Raw genomic sequence first — 22839 nt, forward strand, 5'->3', positions numbered from 1 at the left:
AAACTACATCAGGTGCAGAAAAGTATATCATTGAAAGAACTCTGACCTGTTTACAAAACCTCAGTGTGGTATTATAATTCCATTCTGTGCTTGTGGAACTTGTGAGTATCTGATCATGCTGAAAATGCACTTCTTACCTTTGTTAAGTAATCAACTAAGTTCATGTTGAATTGTAATTGTATTGAAATATTTGGGATGCTTGGAAAATGATAATTTGGATGTGATTCCACATGAAATTCATTTTCCTTATCAAATAATTACTTTGAAACATGAACAATACCCTTCCCCCCCAATCTTTCTGTATGTGAATACATACCGCATGAATTCTTAGGGTGAGACTATCATGGTTTTGCAATCAGATCGTAGTAGGCTGCTGCTTTATTCGAGAATGAAGGTAACAAAACAAAATCCACTTTTTCTAGGTACTGTAGCCTTTTTCACTGAAACATTTTAGTCCATAATTACCAAAAAGACATGGCCATTTTAGGAAGGAGGCCTCTTGAGGAAGAAGACTGTTGTCCCAGAGGAAAAGAGCAAAATATCAAGATGCATTGTAGTTTACTTAGGCAAAACTTTACAAAAATTATTCAGAATTACTAAGTACAGTTCAGGCAGTGGTTTCTTTCTTGACAGCTTTCATGTCATGGAATGCTGTCAGCAGTCCAGAAATGGTACCTTCAACCATCTCATGCTGGGTGTGTGGTTTTGGAGTGAGATGTCAGAGAGGAGAGTCAGAAGGCAGAAAAACTACTGTTAGGACTTGTTTTGGGGTAAGGATACAAGTATATTCACTGATTGTGAATAAAATAAGTAGCTTTTTGGTTTAGAAATTAGAGATTCCTTGGAACTCTTCACTAAGAATCATTCATTTAAAACTTTCCTATAATAAGAACAAGCAGGTAGGCTTTTGACAGTTGATGTTACCATTCTTTTGCATGCAGTAACAGGACACAGTGATTTATAATTCAGACTGTCTCATGCACTCCAGTGTCTCCTTGTTTCACAAACCATATATATATAGGGCTCTGGCGCTTCAATCCATGAACCAGATTACTCTCTGAACACCCGACCCTCTCTGAAAGGATTTGTACTTCACACACATGCAAGGTAGTCATGAGGAGCGCAGGAGGAGAGTCTTCAGAAGACAGAATGTCTGAACCATTTTGGAACAAATCTTTTATGTCCAAGGCTATACTGCTATTAATTTGAACCCTCTTCTCTAAAGTGACTCAGATAAATTTTATGATTTTTCACTGAATTCTAATATTTAAGCCACAGTATGGTATCGTATGTTTCTGCTGTAATTTCCTGAGGAATTGCTGAGGAAAATGTTAGGAGTTTGCCTTTGCCAAGCTTAAATTCTGGTTACATTGCTTGAACCTTTATGAACATACATAAATATAGATGAATATCATCTGTTTACTATTCTCAATTTTGTCTTTAAAATCCAGACATAATCTAAATTTTTATTAACCCTGTCTAAATGTGCAAGCTGGGAATCAGTCCAGAAGCAAACATTGTAAGAAGTCTGCTCTGTGTTTGTGCAGTTCCTGTGTAACAATAGAAATCCTCAGTATACAAGCCAATGTAAAAAGAATACCAATATTTTGGGGGAAAAATAATATCCAGAAATATCTAGTAAAAATATTATGTTCATACAAACCTAGATAATGACCATGGTACCAAACTTACTTTTGTCAGTAATATGAATACAAAGGGTGCTCTTAAATGCATTTACAATTAAATAGAAGTTGTTTACTCTAAGATGAAATTAAATTCAGTGAAGAACATATGTAATTTAAACACATACTTAAGCACTGATTTTAGTGAATGAAAAGTAACAAAAGCCCATGTAAGTGCTTTATAGCATTCTGGAGTCTTACTTGTGAATTTATGAAGCATGCATAAGTTTATATGTTGTTATTTCCTGTTAGTGTAGTCTGTCTGAATTTGAGAAATTAACTTTCTGGTTTGATTAGTATGTTTGGACTGAAATTTACACAACATAGTTGCAATCTACTTCTTCACAATTATGTCATTAAATGTAAATAAGCACAGCTATTTGCATCATCGTCCTTTTAAAATATTGCAAGGCAGGCAGGTTCACACATTGTGTGTTTTCAGTTTGGATTCTGTGTGAGGCCCCAGTGGATTTCTCTGTGTAAGTGGAAGGATGTTGTTCTGAGATGAAGAAATGTATACTGCTAATGGTTAAAAGAATAATCAAACTTTTCTGCTAAGGTGGTTTTTTTTTAATTCTTAGAGATCTAAGTGATTTCTCTTTGCTTGTTGGGCCTGAAGTAAGTTTATTAGTAATGATTTTTTATTTCATATTGAGAAGTATAAGTTTTAAAGACATCAGTAGTTTGAGAACATTTGTTCTTAATATTTTCTTTCCAGAGCCTGCTCTTATTTCACCAAATCTGTTACATTCCAGCAGCAGTTTATGGGTTTGCATGTTCAGTAAGCTCCTAGACGTGTAGCTGTAACCAGTGAGCTGGTGCAAGCTTCTCAGTGTTCAGGAGATTATGTCGCTTTAGTGATAGAATTTTCCCCTTTTATTTTATAGTCTGCATACTTGGCAACTAAGGTTAATCTCTGCTGATACCCATATTCCACAGACAGTGTAGCCTGCAGCTCCTTTCATATTCCTCAAGGTTTATATTGTCAAATATTCTAGGCAAGCAATGCATTTTCCTTTTGTTCTTTATAGAAATTTACTTTTAACATGAATAATTTTATAGAAACCTTTTCTGCTGCATATTAGAATTGGGTTTGGTTCTCTGTACTAATCATGACTGTATTCTTAATGATGCTCTATTGTTAATTTAAATATATGAATTATGTTTTCAAAACTGTAAAATATGCAAACATTAGTAGAATATCTTTTGCCTTTTCACAAATGTTTTTATTCCTTCAAAGTACAATATTGTTTCAGTTCAGCTTAGTATTTTTGTGCAGTCATAGTTCCCATAACATAAAACATAAAATGCAATTACAAATGCAGACATTCAATAGGAAATATTTATTAGCATTTCTATAAAAGAGCTTCTAGGTCACATTAAAGTTAAGCCATACATGAGAGGACATAGAATGGCAGATGATGAGTGATGAAGATGCTTTCAGGAATGCAGCAGCAGTATCATAGAAGTGTTGGATATATTTGAAACATCCTTCCTCTTTGAACTCTATGTTTACCTTGGGTTTGAATGCTATTTAAAGCAAATTTTGCTGAGATTCTGTACGGGCTATTCAGATGGACTTTGAGGAACAGTTTAAAATTTAAACTTTCAAATTGAAAATAGTCATAAAGTGGTGAAGCAAACAGCATGCCACAAACTTTTAATAGTCAGTAGTTTTACAGAGCATCTTCACCAGCACACTACAGAGAGGTCAGCCTTACTCTGGTTTCTATGTTTTTTTCACATTTGTTCTTTTTAATTAGTAGTGTTAAGATTAATTAGTAGTGTCTAAGTTCTTTTTGAACTTCTTGTTGAGCTTTCTTAATACACAGGACAATATTACTGTTTTCATTTTACAAGTGAGTTTCAGGGGCAGAAATATCAAATATTTTATTCAAGGAAACACATGTTAGTAGTGGAATCATGTCACCTGAGTCTTTGTTATGTTTCCTGTGGAGCCTGTAAAAGTGACAAGGGACAAATCAGCCTGAAGACAGAGCTGAAAGATTTTCTCCTTTTTTCAAGGAGTGAAAGAAATTAAAATTCTTGAATAATCTATCACCTGATAGTTTGCTAATGAGATATGAATAAATTGGTTGGAGAAAAGAGGAGCAAGTTACAAATATTCTTACCAAAACCTAAAAGTGGGGATTGAATTGATAGGAAGATTTTGCAGAAAAAATACTTTTCCTAAAGATTGCACAGTTCACCATTTAAGTGTAGGTTGAGAAGATGTTCTAGTGGCATTTTGAAACAGATAATCAGGGGCATGGAGCTGTTGTTGATTGCAAGGTCAACACCAAACTGGAATGGAGACCACTGACATAGATTCATTTGATCATTACTCTTACTTTTTTACCTTTTCCAGATACATGGATTCTTGGTCTTGTAACAAAGCTCTTCATTTTGTAAACCATTTAGTAGTCAATGGTGAAGAATTATTCTTTATTTTTTCTCTCTTTTTTGTTTTTCCATAACGTTATTATAAAGGAAAAAAATGCAACAAACAGAACAATTTTCAGGGTTTGGGCAACATTTTTTTGGTGTTTGGGTTTTTTTAATCAGGAGCATTTTAGATAAGGCCTCAGGAAACTTGTAACTCGCTTCATATTCATACTGCTTCATATGTCTGTAGTCTGTATTGCTAAAGCTACTTTTAACCTTTCTTTGTATAGCTGTCTGTACACTTAGGCATAGTTGTGATCAAGGGAACATCCTTGTGTTGTGATGGACTTCACCACCATAGGGCAGGCAAGATCTCCCAGGCCCTCTTGTGGGGGTGTCAGCTCTCCAATAGAGCATTTCTGTTTCTGACAGCATTCACTTCAATGTCAGCATTATTTCAATAATAAAACAATGTAACCCAGTCTATTTCATTATGTTTTCGTATCTCATATTTTCATATTTTTCTATGTCAGCCCACCTCCTACTTAGTCTGGACTATATTGTACTTCTTAAAAATACCATCTGCCCTTTCTGTGGGTGCTAGTTCTTCTCCTTTGTCATAGATTTTCAGTTTACTTATTCATATTTTGAATATAAATGGGTTAACATCATGGTATTCTCAAAGAAATTTTTCTTCACCTTTTGTGTGTATGCTTGTGTTGGAGATTCCCTTAGGTGTAGGGGTTCACATCAGTTAACTAACTTGGTTAACATCCTCTGTGGTCCAGGTTCTATGACAATTTATGCTAACTGAAACTGTATGTGTGCAAAATGCTAAGCCTATAACTAAGCCTTGTAGCATTTCGCTTCAGATCTGGTGCTAAATATTTGCAGAACTGAATCTTGAACTTGCACAGTATTACCTTTGAAGAAGAAATTATAATATGACTACTTCTCAAACACCTAAATATAAGTGCTGTTATAAGAACATGAGAACATTTTGCTGAAAATCTGGGGTCACCACTTACTGTCCCATGAAGTGTTCTAGGGAAAAACACCAACTTTAGTATTTAAAGTATAGCTTGTGTTTTACTCTACTACCACCAGACAGTGAAATCAGCTTTGCAGTCTTCACAGTCTTTCCTGTACTTTCTTATAGAATAAAAGCGGTGTTGTAGAGATACCAGTAAAATTTAATGTAATGCAATATAAAGGATTTATTTGAAAAACTCTAAGGTAGTCATTAACAGAGGACAAAATTAGTTTTTAACATGTAGTGTAAAACGGGTTTTTGTGCTGTTCTGTTTGAAAATGCCAATGATTCTCTCCTTTGAGAGTACTTAAAAGCTATGTGAAACTTCAAGTCTTCTCTAGAAGGCACAGTAGATATCACACAGTTGATGCAATTATAAATATAGATTAATAGCAATATTAACTTTTCATTTCATAATATGGGTACTGTATTGTCTAAGATGTTTCTAATTGTAATTTAACTGTGAGCGCTTGGATTGACTATTAAATGAACTCAGGAAAGGTTTAATGCAGTTTTTAAATATACTATCAGCATGGAGCTAAGCACAAGAGAATTGTTCCAGGAGTTAATTCTCATTAACCCTTTTAACCAGCAGATGTGTTTCTATCCTATGTTGTATTTGATGTCTGTGTGCCATGGTGATTTAATAGACGTGCATTAGATGTGATATGAGACTCCAGCTTGCATGAGTTGCCTTGTGTATTTATATCAATTTATAAGATACTCAGATTGTGTAAATAATCAAAATATATTAACAATTTATTAACAATTTTTAATAGCAATTATATTTTGCAATTTGTTGTTGCAAAGGTTCTGTTTTATGGGTAATCTTGATTTTGCAAATCAAATAGGTACCTGATATAGTTTAAAAACATGGGAAATGTCATTCTAATGACCTGGCTTATTAAACATATAATACACTTTTTATTCCATGCTCCAATCCTTGGATGTTTGGAAGAGACTGTTGTCAAATGTTTTAAGAAGACTTATTTTCTTACTTTGAAAAAACCCTGTTCTTACTGCAGCTGGTTTTAGAAGAAGCTTTCGTCTTAGCAGAAAAGATAAAAAAACAAACAAGTCCATGTATGAGTGCAAGAAGAGTGACCAGTATGATACAGCAGATATCCCAACCTATGAAGAAGTTGCAAAATATAGACGACAACCTAATGAGAAATACAGACTTGTTGTTTTGGTTGGTAAGTTGTTTTCTTTATTTTTGACCTGGTAAAACAGAGACCTGCTGATTAGCACAATGCTTACCAGAAAAGTCATTTAGATTGGAAAGGATCTCAGGAGTTCATCTGGTCCAGCCTCCCACTGAGTGAGATCAACACCAGGTTCTGAGCAGGTTGCTGATGGCAGCAGCTTTAGGAACCTGTATGCCCATCATGTTTTCCCTGTCTTATCTCACACCTCAGTAAAGAGGTGGTTTCCATCTTTTCAGTGAGTGTCAGAAGGGTGCTGGTGGGTCCCCCCAGGACATCTCTTCCCCAGGCCAGGCAAGCCCAGTTCCCTCAGTCTCTCTTACAGGTCATGTGGTTCAGCTCCTGACCATCTTCAAGGCCTTCTGATGTCTTTGATCCAGTTTATCAAACAGTATTTTAGTGCAGGGCTTGTTGTGGACAGAGTATTCCTCACAAGGGACTGACAAGTACTGAGTGAAGGGAAAGAATCATTCCCTCTGTCCATGGGCCAGGCTCTTGCTGGTCCAGCCCAGTCTCCTGCTACCCTTCACTGCTGCCAGCGAGCGCTTTGTCCTCATCAAATTTCACTAAGTTCTGCCAGCCTATGCCTGGAGCGCTCTGGATGGAAGTCCTGCCCTTGAGCAAGTCACTTGTATCACCCATGGGCAAGCTTTGTAAGGGCCCAGTCTGTGTCATTGGTATGGATGTGAAACAGAGTGTGTCCCAGGGAACTCTCCTTATAATGAGTCGTAGAGCACAGACCAATAACCCCTTCCCTTTGAACATGCTGCATTTTTCCACCTGTCTATAGCCCACCTTTCGAACCAGGGCAACAGGACATCTCAACTTGCATATAAGGATGCTTTAGGAGATTGTGTTCAGAGCTTTCCTAAACCAAGGGGAGATGACATTAAAGTACAGCTACCATGGTTACAAGTCTGAAGGTGGCAGTCAAGCTGTACTAAAACTCAAAAGAAGTATGTTGATATTCTACTCTTAGTGATCAATCAATATATCTTTGTGGGGAAAAAAACCCAAAAGAACAGAATAAATACCTGAGGTCAATGAAGACAGACAATGAAAGTGGAGAGAAACAAAACCACCCACTGCATTAGAAAAAGTAAATGGACAACTGGTAAGAAAGGTGGATGCAATGTGGAGCTCTGTAGTCCAAGGATGAATGCAAGCATAGCTGCAGAGGACTCAACATATTATTCTTAGTCAGCTTTCTGTTATTCTGTTATCTGTCACTGCCATGGCTTCCTCACAGCATTTATTGAATAACAAAAATGCCTTGCTTCAGTCTCCAAAAAAGAGAGAAAGTGCATTATCTTAACCTTTTCAAAGGTAACAATTGGAGTACCAATGAGTAATAAGTAACCATCACTAGGAGTGAGCAATGTCTGATTGATTATTGTTTCCTTGGCAGTAACACATAGGCTGGTTCTTCATTAGTAAAATTTCCTCCATTCTGAAAGCAGCAGAGCAGAGAAATATGACCCTGTATCAGGGACTGTTAGGAACTGTTGAGTAGCTGTGTTTTTATATAGCTCATATCCAAGGGAACATTAAATTGAGTTTTTAATAAACAGTTTTGTCACTCTCCAGCACTAAAAATCAGCCACCTACTAGTGTGATCACTGTGAGATTTTGGGTAATATACAACAAGTAATAACATGGCTGAGTTGATTTTACAGTTACATCAACAGAGTGTAGTGCAAAAGTGTGATAAGTAGGCTTTTTGTAACAAATTGCATATGTCTGATCTACGGAATGCCTAGAGATTCCATTTGATTTTTGTTGTAATAAATCAAATGAAGAAAGAGTGCTTTTTCAGTAACAAAAGCAATTCAGAAATTTATTGCGGACTTCAGTAATTCTAATGTTTTTTCTCTGGATATTAAGAGCAGCTTAAGTCTGGCCAATACCATAAAAATGTCTTGGGCAAAATGTGGAAAAAACTAGCAGAGCTAAGCAATACAGGTATAGTAGAAACAAACACATTTGAAAAGCTTTTTGTGTGCCAGTAGCAGCATTCCTTATAATACATCGACTATAATTTGTATAGTAGTACTAGGAAAGAAAGGGAGATATAACTAATTTATAGCTGTAATTGGTGGAAGCACTACATGTCTGTTGTGATGAGCTAGGTCTAAATATATGATTTACTGTTTAAAAGGGGACATTTAGGTTTGGTTTTGCTTTCTTTTAGGGGGAGGGAATTTGACAACTTTAAAACAAATTTCACTTCATTTTGAATAGGTCTAGTCTAATTTAAAGAACATGAATTGCACATACAGTAATTTCAGTGCTCTGTTGTGTGTTACACACTACTCTCAGATTCAGCTCAATGTACCAGTTTGTCAAGATTTTACTTTGCCTGCAAATCTAAGTTCATGAATAAAGCTCTGCAAATCCTAGGGGCTAATATGACATCATCTGAAGCAGTAATGATACAAACATTTTTGTGTGCTTTTAATTGTTAGGATTGTGATGGGTCTGGTAAAAACAAAAATATCCAATATTATGTCATTAGTCTGCTTCTAGTAACTTACTGTTCCCAAGCTGCTAAGAAATCCTTAAAGTCTTCCACCACAAATATTGCCTGCATCCTAAGCATAACATACCTCACAGCCCTATCAGACAAAGGTAGAATATTTTAATATGACTTGTATTATTTAGACACTAGAATTTTCATTTATATTAATGAGGGAAAAGCCCTGCTCACAATGTTTTCTGCTCTGGTGAATTTTAAGGGCCAGAGTAGCATAAATTTTATTTCTTTAGAGTTAGAATGAATGTGCTACCTGCAATAACTTTATCTGGCATAGTTACAGCTAAGTCAGAGTTTCTGAAGGGGTAGGATAAAGCAAAGTTGTCAGTAACAAGCCATGAGCACTTGTCCCCAAGAGCACACACTGTTCTGTGCATGCAGTGTGATCACTGGAGGTGTGCAGAGCCTTTCAGGTGCTGTGGTCCCCCATGGTGATGCCTCTGTCCAAAGTGGGCAGTGGTGGAAGCAAGGACCAGAGGCATGTAGCCATAAAGGAGAAGTTGTTACTGGTGTCTGACACGATCAGAAAAGCCTCTGTCTCTGAATGGCGCTGCCAGTACTTCCCACAAAGATGTGCTTCTGGTCACTACTGCAAAGAAAAGGAATCTGGGACTGAAAAAGCTCTCTATTTGTTGTATTGCTTAGATTTTGGTTTTTTAATCCATCACCTCTGGTTTTATCATGAAGGAGTTATGATGAGGCCTGGTCTATTTCAGAGCAAAGGAGGATGAAATGAAAGGACCGTTTAACTCTCCACCTCTCCTGACTTAGCTTTAACATCTTCAGTAATGGCTTGCAGAGTTTTAATTGATTTACAGCAGTAGTACAGGAAAATGGCCTACCATGGCCATGCTATTCCAGTCAACTAACTGAACAATGAAGAAAGAGACCTATAATTGCTATCTTCTTTAAAACTTCCTGACTGAAGGCATGGGAAGGTCAGCAAGGTTCAGGAACAAATACATAGGATGTAACACAGTGCCTAGCCTTGCCCTTGAGAACACCAGTATGAACTCACTGATCGTACTTCAGTGAGCAGCAGATATCAAACTACACTCCCACTGCTTGTTAAAATGTACAGAAACACAAAATAATGAGGTTCTCTTTTCCTACCACACTGAGCTGCAGTCAGACATGCATGTGCAATCATTGCATTGTAGTGTACTAGGAACTGAGCCACAGAGCCTCTCCCAGGGCAGGTCTCCTGCTGGGTTCTTGTGCTCCCAGTAGGAATATTGTCATCCAACTCAGAAAATCTTTTCTGAAGGACTACTCTCCCTTTCTTTTCTTTCCAGAAGTCTATTAGGAGCTCATTATGTGTCTGTGGGTGTAGAATGGCTGGTTGGCTCAACCCTCCCAAGACCTAAACTTAGTTTTTTCAGTTTTCTTCAGATGTGTCTGAGTCATACAAAATTTAGTGCAAGTTTTAATGATTGGTAGTTTAATTCTGCAGATGTCTCTCAATAAAGTGAGGTAGGCACTGCAGTCCACTTGTGTAGGATTTGACCATTAACATGACTTAGCATGCAACAGCAAGCAGCACAAATGTTCCTTTAAAAAGTAAGCAAAATATCTCTAAATCTGTCAGCATAACTGTAAATATTGCTGCCTGGGGTGATTTATAGTAAACCAAAACTACACTACAGACATGGATCCTGGATGTCTTACATTTGAGTATAAGAATCAGGGTTATCCGTTTAAATCCTGACACTTTATTCTCTTTTTGAGTTCAAATTGTATTCAGATTCATAACTATTAGAAACTGGCATCTTTCTCTGGTGCATGAAAACAAAAAGAATATTTAGAAGGAAACTGTATATTAACTTGGGAGAGATAGTATAAAAATCTATATAATGAATGGATGACTTTGCTGAGCTGGAGTCAGACTTCAGTGTCCATATGCTACAGTTATGAGAACTCTGTGAAGACAGCACTGAAAAATAAGACTCTACACCTTTCAGTAGTTTAATGTAAAGATGATTTTAAAATGTTAATCTGGAAGGGGACACAGTAGTAATGAAGTTGTGATCTGGAAACAGAGTTAAGCTGTTTCCAAAGCATGTGTCACAGGAAGCAAAGCCGGGACTCGTTATATATAAATAGAGCTAAAAGCATACTGTTGATTTGACAGCATGTAGACTAAGGAAATAATATTTGTGTGGATGTGATGAGAAAGATTTTTTGCTTAAAAGTAATAGAATGATTTTTAAAAACTGAATTCCATTTGGTTTGGTTTACTTTGCTAGGATATAAGAGTTTTAATTACTTTTCCTATAAAAGTCCATATTTGCCTTAAAGAGCTAAACTCTTATAAAAAGGAAAAAACTTAAATTATAACAAAAGTAATGCCATTATCTCCATAACACATTGCTGTCCTCTGCAGACATGCACCAGTAGAGGCTGCTGTACACCATATTAAATAAACATTTATACATACTGATAGATTAATTTACAGGAAGGTCAGAGATGGAATTTGAAATGTAGTTGTGTGTTAAACTGATGTGAACACGTAGAAACTTTAAATGTAGAAACTCTAAGAGTCTACAGTAGAACCATAGTCTGGGGGTAGCAGCAAAGTAGCAAGCCCTTGCTTTTTATCATTATGAATTTCAACTCGAGACAGGGTGTAATGTCATTTTTACAGATACCTGTTTCACAGATACATTTTTTCAGCACCTGAAGGTACTGAAGCATTGGTCTGTTTTTGGACTCTAACTAGTAAGTAGTGGTTACAACACTGTTTCATTGAAATGTTGATTAGGGTTTGAACATTTTTACAATGTTTAAAATGTGTTTGTTCAGAAGCACTCCATATACACGTGTCCCTTTTACTAAATGTGCAAGAATTTTCCTTAAAACCACAGGTATTATCCTTGCCTTGTTTAGGATATTGTTCCAATGACTCATTCTCCTTTGCCTTCTGCTGTTGATCTGGCTCTGTGGAAATGAAGGCTCTCCACTGTCAGAAATGTAAGAACATGCAGAGCTGAGCTCCCTTCACACACAGCAAGCACCATGGCCCTGTCACCAGAGTGGGCAGGCAGGGCATGGAGGGCTCCTGGGGACAGGCAGCAAGTGCCTGTGGAGCCTTTGAGACCTCACAAGACGGAGTGCCCTCACAGAGACCTAAAGCACTGCTGGCAAACAGCTAAGAATTAGGGACAACCCGAACGCCAAGAGGAACATCTTGCTCTGTTGCTTCTAGTGCAACTCAAGTGGAGGTGGAGGAGACAGGTCAAAAAAATTCCATGCAGTCTTTGTTTCTTCCTGCCATCCTCCTTCCAAGAGTGGTCTCTCTTTGGCAGTCGCGTGAAGAAGGAAACATTTGCTTTGGACCAGTTCAAACAGCAGGCAGGAGACAAGCACAGTTTAAAAGAAAATCAATAACAAAGAAAGAAACCCAAACATCCCAAATGGGTTGTGACCTGGCAAGTACTGCCCTTCCTTCCTCTCTCCATGCAGTGCCACCCTCACGCAGTCGAAAGGTGGATGGTGACAGCTACAGGCAGCCAGGAGCTGGGCAGTGTTCCTGCCTGCAGCAGGGGCTGGAAGGAGCAGTGCTCCCCGGGCATGGCAAGGTGGCAGCAATTGTCCCCAGGGGCATCTGGAGCAGGCGAGGGATGCAGCAGCAGGAGGGAGTGAGGCCGTGCTGAAACACAGAGTGCAGAGACTTTGGGGGCACCTTGCACATGACAGCTGGGGTCCTCTAGTCTGCAAGCTAGGGGTATTCTGGCAAAATAAACAGCCAAAACCGGTTTTGGTTCTGGAAAGTTGCAGGTTGGCATGCAGGGGTTTGTAGCCGGGCTGAGATGGAGGTGGGTGCATGCTGACGGTAATTTCTGCAGAAAAGAAAGTCAGCTTTGCTGGCAACTTATTTTCACTGATATTTCCTCAGTAATAAAGTCAGAACAGAGTAACTGCCAACTGCATCCCCTGAAATTTGTCAGCTCTGTATATACTAGGAGAGGCTGGAACCATGGGCATTTCCAAATCCCTGACTAAAAGGCAGTAATGTCATAGCTATAGGCTATGTAGCCTTACCTTGGAGCATTCTTGCACCTGAAGAGACAAGAGACAACTGGCTGTTGGGAAACAGGACAATTTTTTTCTTTCAGGTCCTGTAGGGGTTGGACTGAATGAACTTAAACGGAAATTGCTAATCAGTGACACGCAGCACTACGGGGTAACAGTGCCACGTAAGTAAAAATGCACTCCTATTCTCTAATGATATCATTGCATTATTAGCCTTTATTATTGTATTACCTTTAAGGTACTTTTAAGTTTAGGTCTCTAAATGCATGCTTGGCATCCAAATTGCTTTTCTTATTTTTAAAAGTGCTGCTGCAGTTCTGCATTAAATAGCATTGATTTAACTGATAGAGCTTTTTGGCTCAGAGGCATTGCAGTACACTTTCAGTACAAGTTTAGCATGATTGATGTCAGTGAGGTTTAGTAAATGAAACTCAGCTGAAGAACACCCTGGATTTGGCTGTAAAGCACTGATATGTACTCTGTTACCAAGGCTTGCATTCAGCAAACTGGCCTTTATCTGTTAGGCTGAAAAATGAAGATTGATTATAAACAGTTTAATCCAGTGAATAAATTAATGAAATGCCTTTTATTAGCTTTAGAAGAGATGATCTGGGGAAGTTTTTTCCTCTTTCCTGTTTCTGACCAAGTAGTGTGATTTCTATAAAATTGAGTAACATTGTATTTTATCAACTTCTAGAATTCTTTACTGGATTTTCTTTAATATGAAGAACTCAACAGTTTTAGACTTTGATTTCTTGGTTTGCTTTCTACTTGTACATTCTATAGGGAACCTTCACAAATATGGCTCCAACATTCTGAATTTGGGAGATTCTCTCTCAAGTTTCTTGCAAGTGCAGATATTTTGTGAAGTGTATATATATGTATGAATGAATTTGCTAAGTAGAAAAATTAATGCATTTAGTTTGGCAAGTAATTTCCTTTGCATATATTTGCTTCAAATATATTGAAAGCAACAATATTGAAAAATCTAGATGTTCCCAAAATATTTAATACATTGAAGTATATGCAATCATTTGCCCAAAAATATTTCTCTAAAAGTTGACAGTATTCATCAAGCTGCCTTCTCTCTTTTCCAAATTTGTGGTTTTAAGTTAAAACAAACATGTAAAGGAATCCCTTTCCCTGAAATTCAGTAAGTCAGGACTTGGAGGGAGAGCGAGGTTCCTGTCTTGGAAATGTTCCTCATTGTGTCAGCCTAAAAGAAGTGATAGATCAAATGGCATTTAAGTCTCTGTTGCTGCAAGCAGGTTTTGTATGTCCATATGTGGTGAAGAATGCATGATGCTGTAATATTCAACTTGTTCAAAACAGGATGTTTTAATGGGTTCATTAATCATAAATGACAACTCCTCAAATATTATAAGCAAAACCCTTATACCTACTTGGGGGAGAGTAAGAAGTGCAAACAATACAAGGCTATTGAAAGAAAATGGAATTCCTATTTTTAGTCACAGGATAAAGAAAAGAACTAAAACATAAAGTTCACACCCTATTTTTTTATTACCATGCTTCACATACCATGGCTACAAGACTTGTTAATGAACATAACATTTTATAAATCAGGATGGTGTGCTTTGTCTCCCTTTATGGTCTCGTATGCTAATAAGTTTAACAAGAGGCACGGCTGGGGTAATTGTTATGGACTGCTGTTCCTTTTATTATTCAGCTGTCCTCATTTTATTGGATTTTTCCACTAGTTAATAAAAAATGATAATCTGATACTTGTCCAATAGTTTTTTTCCTGATTTTCCTGCATGCATTTAAAACTCAATCCTGTCATGTGCTTGTGTGCTGCCTACTAGATCCAGAGCAGCCTTATGTGCTTCAGAGAAGTGAGGGAAGTGCTATGCTTAGTATTGCACAAAGAGTCTGTACTTTTCAGCTTTTCCTGAACTGGTTTGCATTATATTGTTTTGTGCATATTTTCCTTTTTTTCTTTTATATGATGAAACTGCAGACACTACCCGTCCAAGGAGAAGCCAAGAAAGTGATGGTGTCGAATACATTTTCATTTCCAAGCACTTGTTTGAGACAGATGTACAGAATAACAAGTATGTTGAAGAGATTTTTAACTAGAACTGCAGTTAAAACAATGGTTTATTATAAAATGGGGCTGTTTGTTATTTTAGATAATAAGTCAAAGTGGATATAAGTTGCAGTGATTTGAAGATGTGTTAAAATTACATGTTGTTATATAAGCAGCTGGGGAAAAATATGGAATATGTGTAAACACAAGAGTTTCTAAGCTTACAAGTAGTTTCAGTACCTCAGCTCCTCAAGGAGACACTGAAATTATAGGTGTTTGGGATGGGGGAGCATTCTTTTAATAGAGCATCTTCTGTCATAGCACTAAAGCACTGCAGCTCTAGGGAAGGGGGCTGTGGAAGTGCTGCAGACGTGCCTGAGTCAATGTTTGCATAGTTCTGCTCTCTTTCAGGCCAGGCACTTCCTCTGCTTTTGAATTTAGAGATCTACAGTGAAGGCCCTGCCTGTACACCCTCCAGAAAGTAAACTAAAATGAAGAGACAATGGTAGCATCGCGGTCTCCAGCAGCCTGTAAAATTCTGTAGCTTGAAATTCTGCCCCAGTTTCAGAGGGCAAAAGTGTATTAGACACAAAGCTGTGGGTTTTATTGAAACTTCAAACTGTGCTTTGCTTTTCTGGCAAATAGTGCTTGTACTTTTATAGCAAATAACCAGCCGCCTTGGTTCCACCAGCACCGTCATCACTCCTCCTCTTCTGAGACAGAGAATTTGGATATTCTGTAGTGTGCAATGAAATTTCAGTAGTTTCTATTGTTTAGCTTATCCACTGTTTTATTGCATTGCATTAGTTCAGAAAAAGAGGTGATGGAAAACATTAGTGGGCTGTTGGACTACAGTGCTTTTTTCTCTTTAACTGTAATACAAGCAGGTGTTACTGATTTGAAAGCAGTAAAGTAGAAGATTTCTTAAAATTGACATGCTGAAGTACTTGACAGCATTTCCTTTATAAAACACGGTAGAACTCTCATGTAAAGTAAAATATTTTTGCTTCTGAATTAAATCTTATAAAGCATACTGCTAAGCTTTTTTTCTGGAGAAAATGGAAATTATTTCAGTTGTTTTTACCTTCTGCCACAGGTTTATCGAGTATGGCGAGTATAAGAACAACTACTATGGAACAAGTTTAGACTCTGTTCGGTCAGTTCTAGCTAAAAACAAAGTTTGTTTGTTGGATGTGCAGCCTCATGTAAGTAAGCATGTCTTCTGTACTCTTGTACTTCCCCATATTGCATATTGGAATCCTGGTAAAAAATATTTCTCAAAAGGTGTGCTTTATCCCACACTGAATGACTGTTGAGTGGCTTTTCTTGGTAGCTTTAGCTAAGCAAGGCTCTCTGAAAAGAGATAAATATACAGCTAGTAATTAAAGGAATTGGAAGCCCTGCAGCATAATACTTAAGATTTAATTACAGAATGCTCCTATATTTCCATTTATCTTTCTGTTAGTTTGGGCAACAGATTGTCTCTGAAACTTTAATTTCAGAATAGTTTTGAGTTATCACCAAGTCCAGCAACTCACTCTCACATGTTTCACTAGGCTGTTCATGCCAAGGGTTTCCATGCAGGATGGACATGAGTCAAGGAACGCACTAAATGTGATGTTGGCTGGATAATTGTTAAGAATATTCCTCCCTAAACCATTTTTTCGTTCATCGACCTTGTCTTTCAACCCCGCTGAACAGTTCCACTGGGGATTTTTTTGCTCCTAATAACCACAGGGCTTCTAGGAGCTGGACTAGTTTGTTTAAACCCAGCCAGAGCATCTCTTCTCCAAAGGTGGCCAGTGTATGGTGGAACTTTTTCTCCTCCCCTGAATGAATACCTGCTGTTCTCCTCCATCTTCTCACTGCCAGTGGCACTGGAGAAAGAGTTTTCTTACCTTTCTGAAAATTCTCCTTAGATGAATCAATGCTGGTCATCAGAGCAGGATGGCAGTAAATGAAAAATACCTGCCTATAAATGTTTATGGGTTTATTGTGGTCAATGGGGAGTTTCTTTTATTACAGTAAATTCCATTGTGCAAAATAAACTAATTAATTAAAATCTTTCCTCTTCCCAGACAGTGAAACACTTGCGGACATATGAGTTTAAACCATTTGTTATATTTATAAAACCTCCATCACTTGACCGTTTGAGAGAAACCAGAAAAAATGCCAAGATTATTTCAAGTAAAGATGATAAGGGAACTGCAAAACCTTTTACTGTAAGTATAATTAGACATGGTAAATCAGGAGAACCTGTCAGGAGTTTTTTTGTAGCAGTTTACCTTGAAAATAAAGGTGATCTCTGGTTCTTATTGACAGCACTTGTCAGGGCTTACATGAGCATCTTGCTGTTTCTCAACCTCTCTCACATTGCACATTTACTGTGGTGTTTTCATTGTTTGATGTGTTCATGGGTATTCACAGTTTCCATGCTCCTCTGACTTTATGTCAATAAAGAACCCCCACAATGCAAGCATATCTTTATAAGAGATAACGCTGTGGATTTCCTTTAAAAAAATTGTACCTGGGCTTAGATGCTTCTGTTCAAATGAAAGGGGAGAATTTATTTGTTTTGTCAACTGTATTAAGGGGTCTAAATTTAAAGGCAAATGCAAATATAAAGAACCAATTGAAAAATTAAATGGTCCTTTAATAAAAAGCCCATATTTGTGGATAAGAGAAATACAGGGTTTTTAAAATGTTATAGAAAAATGGAACATTGTAAGAAAGAAGAAGAGATATCTAAGCAAGGAACAAATGCTGGTTTTTGTGAATAGTCAGAAAAAAAATAGCATTACGCAATATTAACGTACTTGCTTCCTTGTAATATAATGAAATCATATTTTAATTGAATCTGCAGCAAAGTTGATCATCATTAGATTGTTTATCTGTATTTACAGTGCATGTCATTTTTCCTCATTCAGGTGTCACTTAAGATTTTTTAGGTTTTGTTTCCAAGTGAGTCACAGATATAGTCACAGACTGTATCTGTGTAAAATGTGCATTTCGAATAGTTTGGAAATTACATTCTGTAAGAAACGTTGGTTTGTGGTATATAAAAAGTAAGAGGAGTTTGTTCTTAAGAGCAACCTTCAGGCCATTGTTTAGTTAGGACAGGTTTCATCTCTCAAAGTCATTTAAACAAATTGCTAAGATTTGTTCCCTCCCCAAACATGACACCCACTAAGCCAGATCGAACAAGGCATAGAATGATTACTCCTACCAAGCTCTTAAAAGGGCTGTGCTGTAAGTGCTAATAGCAAGCTGAGATTAACATAATGAAACTTTAAATGTATCATCAAAGTAAACAGCTAGAAACATTTTCCGCTGGTGCTGCTAAAAGAAAATGTCTCCATAATTACGGTGCAGTGACTAATTGTGTCACTACAAAGGCAGAGATGAAAGAATTGCCTGTTAAGCTGAGTCAACTCATCAGAATACTCTCTGAGATCACTTGTAATGGTAATCTCTATTTTTTTTTTAATTAGAGGTACAGTTTCCATCCCCTGATGAGATAAGAAATAAGCAATTATATCATGTTTAATATGAAAAATGTTTATGCAGGGTTGTTATGGACTGGCTGTGCATTGATCTTTATTGCACTACTCTTACTAGGAAGAAGATTTTCACGAAATGATTAAATCTGCCCACGTGATGGAGAGCCAGTATGGCCACCTTTTTGACAAGGTGATAGTCAACGATGACCTTGCTACAGCTTACAGTGAGCTTAAAACAACTTTTGACAGACTGGAGACCGAGACCTTCTGGGTTCCTGTCAGCTGGCTACACTCATAGCAACGCTTTAGGCAGACAAAACCTCTGCTGTTGTATCAACATCTAAACTTTGGGCATGGTTAAGCTTTTACTTGATGGCTACTTTCTTGGGAGGAGGGATTTCAGCTCTTCTGAGCAGCAGGTATACTCTTCATGCACTTGGAACTGGTCTTGTTTTCCTGTGTCTTCAATTCTGCTGCTCACAGTTTGGGGCAGAACAGTCAGATTAAACCAGAGATTTACTGTGCTCCGTAAAGTGAGCTAATACTAGTGTAGCAAAACTGCCAAACACCTCTTTATCATCATCTGTGTGTTTCCAAGGTGAGTGTTTTTAACACAGAGTTTGCAGAAGATACAAATTGATGCTGGAGATCAGCACTTCAGTGGTTTTAAGCATAACTGTTCCCATACAAGAGCACATCAGCACTTGGAAGTTATTGCCCTTTCAGTGTTTGAGAGAACTGAAACAGGCAAAAGAGACCAACATTTTTATGAGGAAGACACCATAGTTTTAATTATGTATCAATGTGTTTTTACTTTTCTAGATGTGAACCTTGTCTTACATGTGCAGACTGATTTAAATATTCTTCTGCAATTAACATAATCATGGAAAGAAAGATGTATTCAGTGAAACACTCAGCTGTGAGCATGCATGGATTGAAAGTATTTTCAGGCATGCTCTGTGGCAAAACAAAGAAAAGTCATGGGAATAATTATTTAAATAGGAAAAAATGTGGGTTAGTGTGTATATAACTTCAAAGTCTTTGGGATTAAACTTCTGTAAAATCAGTGGCAAAATGATGTGAATAGCAACAAAGTAGAGAATAATTTTTCCCCCTTTAAATTGATTTAAAATATTTTTGGCACACTTTAGAACAATTTTCCCATCAGAAATTTTCAAACAATGAAGAAACCTTGGACATCTGAGAAACAGTTGAAAGAGATTAATTCTTTTATTGTTGAGTATGTACTGATACTTTTTAGTAGAGTGACATGTGTTTTATCTCCACTCAAAAATAAATTAATGCTGTACAGTTCACTGTAAAAAACATCCTTGTCACTGGAAACAAGACAGTTGGAAACCCCATTTTAAGATTTGATGTGTCAGTGTTAAGCAAATGCATATTAGAGGAATGTATTTTTAATATAGATAATTTGGTATTTTTCTTTACTTACTACTGATATGCAGGAAATGAGTACAGATGTGAAGACCAAGTAACACCTGTGTGTTGTGTTGTGAATATGTCTTGTAAGTACAGAATGTCTATAGGAACTTGCTGACTTCAGATCATCCCATCTGTGGCATTCAAACAGGAAACCATTATTTCATGTTAATCTGTAAAGAGAATATAGCGCTCTTGTTTAAAGAAAAAAGAATTTAGTGAAACTTTATATATTTATGAAAGGGTTGAAAAGGGATGTTAAGTTTTTAAATTTCTTGTCAATGTGATCATTTATTAAAGAGATTACTAGTCTGTAATTTGAAACAGTCTCTGTAAATGGAGCTCAACATTCCATGTAAATATTTTATTTCAGTTCATATGCTGATAAAGCCATGAGGTTTTGCAGTTTTATTCTAAATGTGTATTTAATGTGTGGGCCATTGCATTTGGCTTAGAGTCTTATAAAACAAATGAAATGCAAGAAACAACAGCAGAATCCCTGGGAGTCTGGAAAAGTTTATGCAAGAATTACAGATGTACTGAGTCCCAGTATGGACAGATGCTCTGCTTGAACAGCTCTACTGTAACTTCTATCAAATTTCACCGTTTTCCTGGTGGACTTAAACTTTTTTTGTAACATAAATAGGAATTTGTTGATTAAATTAATTGCATAGAGATTATCTTAGTTGAGAAAACATTTTCTATTTTTTTTAAATCACTGAAAATCAAACTATTTTTCAGGGGATATGGAATTCAGCAGGTCAGTTTGCCTTTTTCTGTGAGATGCCAAGTGACTTCACCATATCTAGAAATGGAGAGGACCCTTGTCATCTCTCAGGATGTGGCCATTTCCAACAGGAGGGACTTTAGTCCTCACTAAAACACTATTGGCATTGCTCCTAACTCAGGCTGTCTTGGAACATTGGGGTACAGTCAACGCTTGCATAAGGGACCTGCTTTTCTCTTTGTGAAGTAGATGCTAGAATAATCTGCAAACTCCTTGGCAGGGACAGTTCTGGCTGTCCTGCAGGCTGTTTTTCCTGTCTTTTTGAAGTTAATTTATTTCCCATTCCTGGGTCGGTGTGGTCTGGGAGGATCTGGAGCACAGCTCAGCTGTCCTGGGCAGCGTGGAGCTCCCAGAGCCACCGACCCTCTGATCCCAGCACATCCTGGCAGGAGGCTCCCACAGCCATGGCTGCCTGCCCCTCTCTGAGCCAGGAGCCAATTCCTGAATGGGAACACCTGCAGAAGAAAGGGAATCTCAAAAACATAGAGCCAACCAGCAGAGTAAAACGTGCACAGTCTGTGACGAGTCAAAAACGGTTTTAATTACATTAGTAATTTGCTCTTTAAAAATCAACATTATTGCATTATTTAGCTTCAAAAGCTAAAAATTAAAGCCCTCCATGAGGCAGGCAGAGATGACAGTAGGTTTAGGCAGAAAAAATATCTTAGTCAAACAGTTTCAACAGGACAGGAGCCTGCTTACCATGATGGATCCTGAGCTGTGCTGAATTGTTCTGGGATACCAAGGGGAACAGCGGGGTGGATTGTTCCTTTGACTTAAGAATTTGGGAATGAAGACAACTAAACATGTTTCCAATATTCCACATATTCAAGTTGTGCTGTGTGGGTTTTTAGAGAAATGTATGTTTTGACAGTCAAGTCCAGATGTTTTTATTGTGTTCTAGCTGTTTGCTGTAGTCAAACAAAGGGTAGTGTTTTTTAATATTGTACCAAACTCTATACTTGAATTCACCATCAGGTCCTTGGTTGATGTCTTACCTGAAATCTGATCTTACCTTCTTATGCAAAACAATAAATTATTGATATACCACTGAAGGTGGTTTTTTTTCTTTATTGAAAATTGCTCCATAACATATCATAGACTCATAGAATGGTTTGTGTGGGAAGGGACCTCAAAGATCACCTTGTTCCAATACCCCGGCATTGTCAGGAACACTTTCACTAGACCAGGTTACTCTGAGCCCCATCCAACCTGGCCTTGAACACTGCCAGGGATGTCCACGACATCTCTGGACAACCTGTTTCACTGTCTTACCTCCCTCACAGTAACAAATTTCTTCCTAATACCGAATCTAAACCCACCATCCTTCAGTTTAAGGCCATTTCTCCTTGTTCTATTGCTACATTGACTTGTAAAAGTCCCTCTCCAGCTCTCTTGTAGCACCTTTAGGTACTGGAAGGTGCTATAAGGTCTCCTCAGAGCTTTCTCTTCTCCAGGATGAACAAAATTACTTTAAAAGGTGAAATGCCTGAATAGTAATTTATTTCATGGGACTCTATTAACTTTAATGCTCCAATTATCTTAAATGGAAAAACAAAGCACCCCAGAACAAGGATAACAACTCTTAGTGTTTCATTTCCATTGCCAAACTCTTCAGAACTGATGTTTATCCTTTCCTGTAGCCCACCTCATAATAAACCCTTTTCTTTCTGAGGGGAAAAGCTTACATCAGTGGGTCAAACTGAAATATCAGCTTGTCTGGGCTTGCAGAGTCTCAGAGTGTTATCCAGGTTGTTGACTCGGAGTGTTTCACCAGACACATAAACTTCTAGGCCATGCACAGGTCCCATGGGAAGTTGTGCTCATTTGTAGGACTCAAAGAAAGTAATGCTTGAACTCAGTTACTTATTGCATTGTGTTATACCTTTTCCAGGAAAAAAATAAAGTAGCCTAACACATACTAGGATTAGAGAGAAGGCTTTTAAGCACCTTCTGTTTTGTTTCAGTGCACTATTCTGCATTTCCCACATGTACTTCTGTTCAGGTTTCTACTGTGTGCGGAGAATTTTTTCTTCGATAAAGCTCGTATTTAGCTTTTGTGAGATTGTTTCAAATGATGAATAGTTTCTTCAGACGTTTGAAATTAAACTTGATCTAGTCTATTTTTGCTACTGCTCTCACTATAGTCATTTCCCCACAGAGTTTGAAGAGTTTTCTGTGTATCAATGCTTAAA

At 37.4% G+C, this 22839-nt stretch overlaps 1 protein-coding gene across 1 annotated transcript in view; it reads left to right on the top strand.

Annotated features, from left to right (window-relative positions):
- Window positions 1-21699, top strand: part of MPP7 (MAGUK p55 scaffold protein 7) — a 143611-nt gene extending 121912 nt beyond the window's left edge. The window contains exons 13-18 of the mRNA XM_054273476.1: window positions 6126-6296; window positions 12954-13034; window positions 14849-14942; window positions 16014-16122; window positions 16996-17139; window positions 18536-21699. Of these exons, the coding sequence (XP_054129451.1) occupies window positions 6126-6296; window positions 12954-13034; window positions 14849-14942; window positions 16014-16122; window positions 16996-17139; window positions 18536-18715 (779 nt within the window). The 3' untranslated portion in view covers window positions 18716-21699. The remainder of the gene's footprint in view (window positions 1-6125; window positions 6297-12953; window positions 13035-14848; window positions 14943-16013; window positions 16123-16995; window positions 17140-18535) is intronic.
- Window positions 21700-22839: the final 1140 nt, after the last annotated feature.

This window comes from Melozone crissalis, unplaced genomic scaffold, assembly GCF_028551555.1.
Source record: "Melozone crissalis strain CALT ecotype California unplaced genomic scaffold, PUWL_Pcris_2 ptg000016l_1, whole genome shotgun sequence".
Lineage (NCBI taxonomy): Eukaryota > Metazoa > Chordata > Aves > Passeriformes > Passerellidae > Melozone > Melozone crissalis.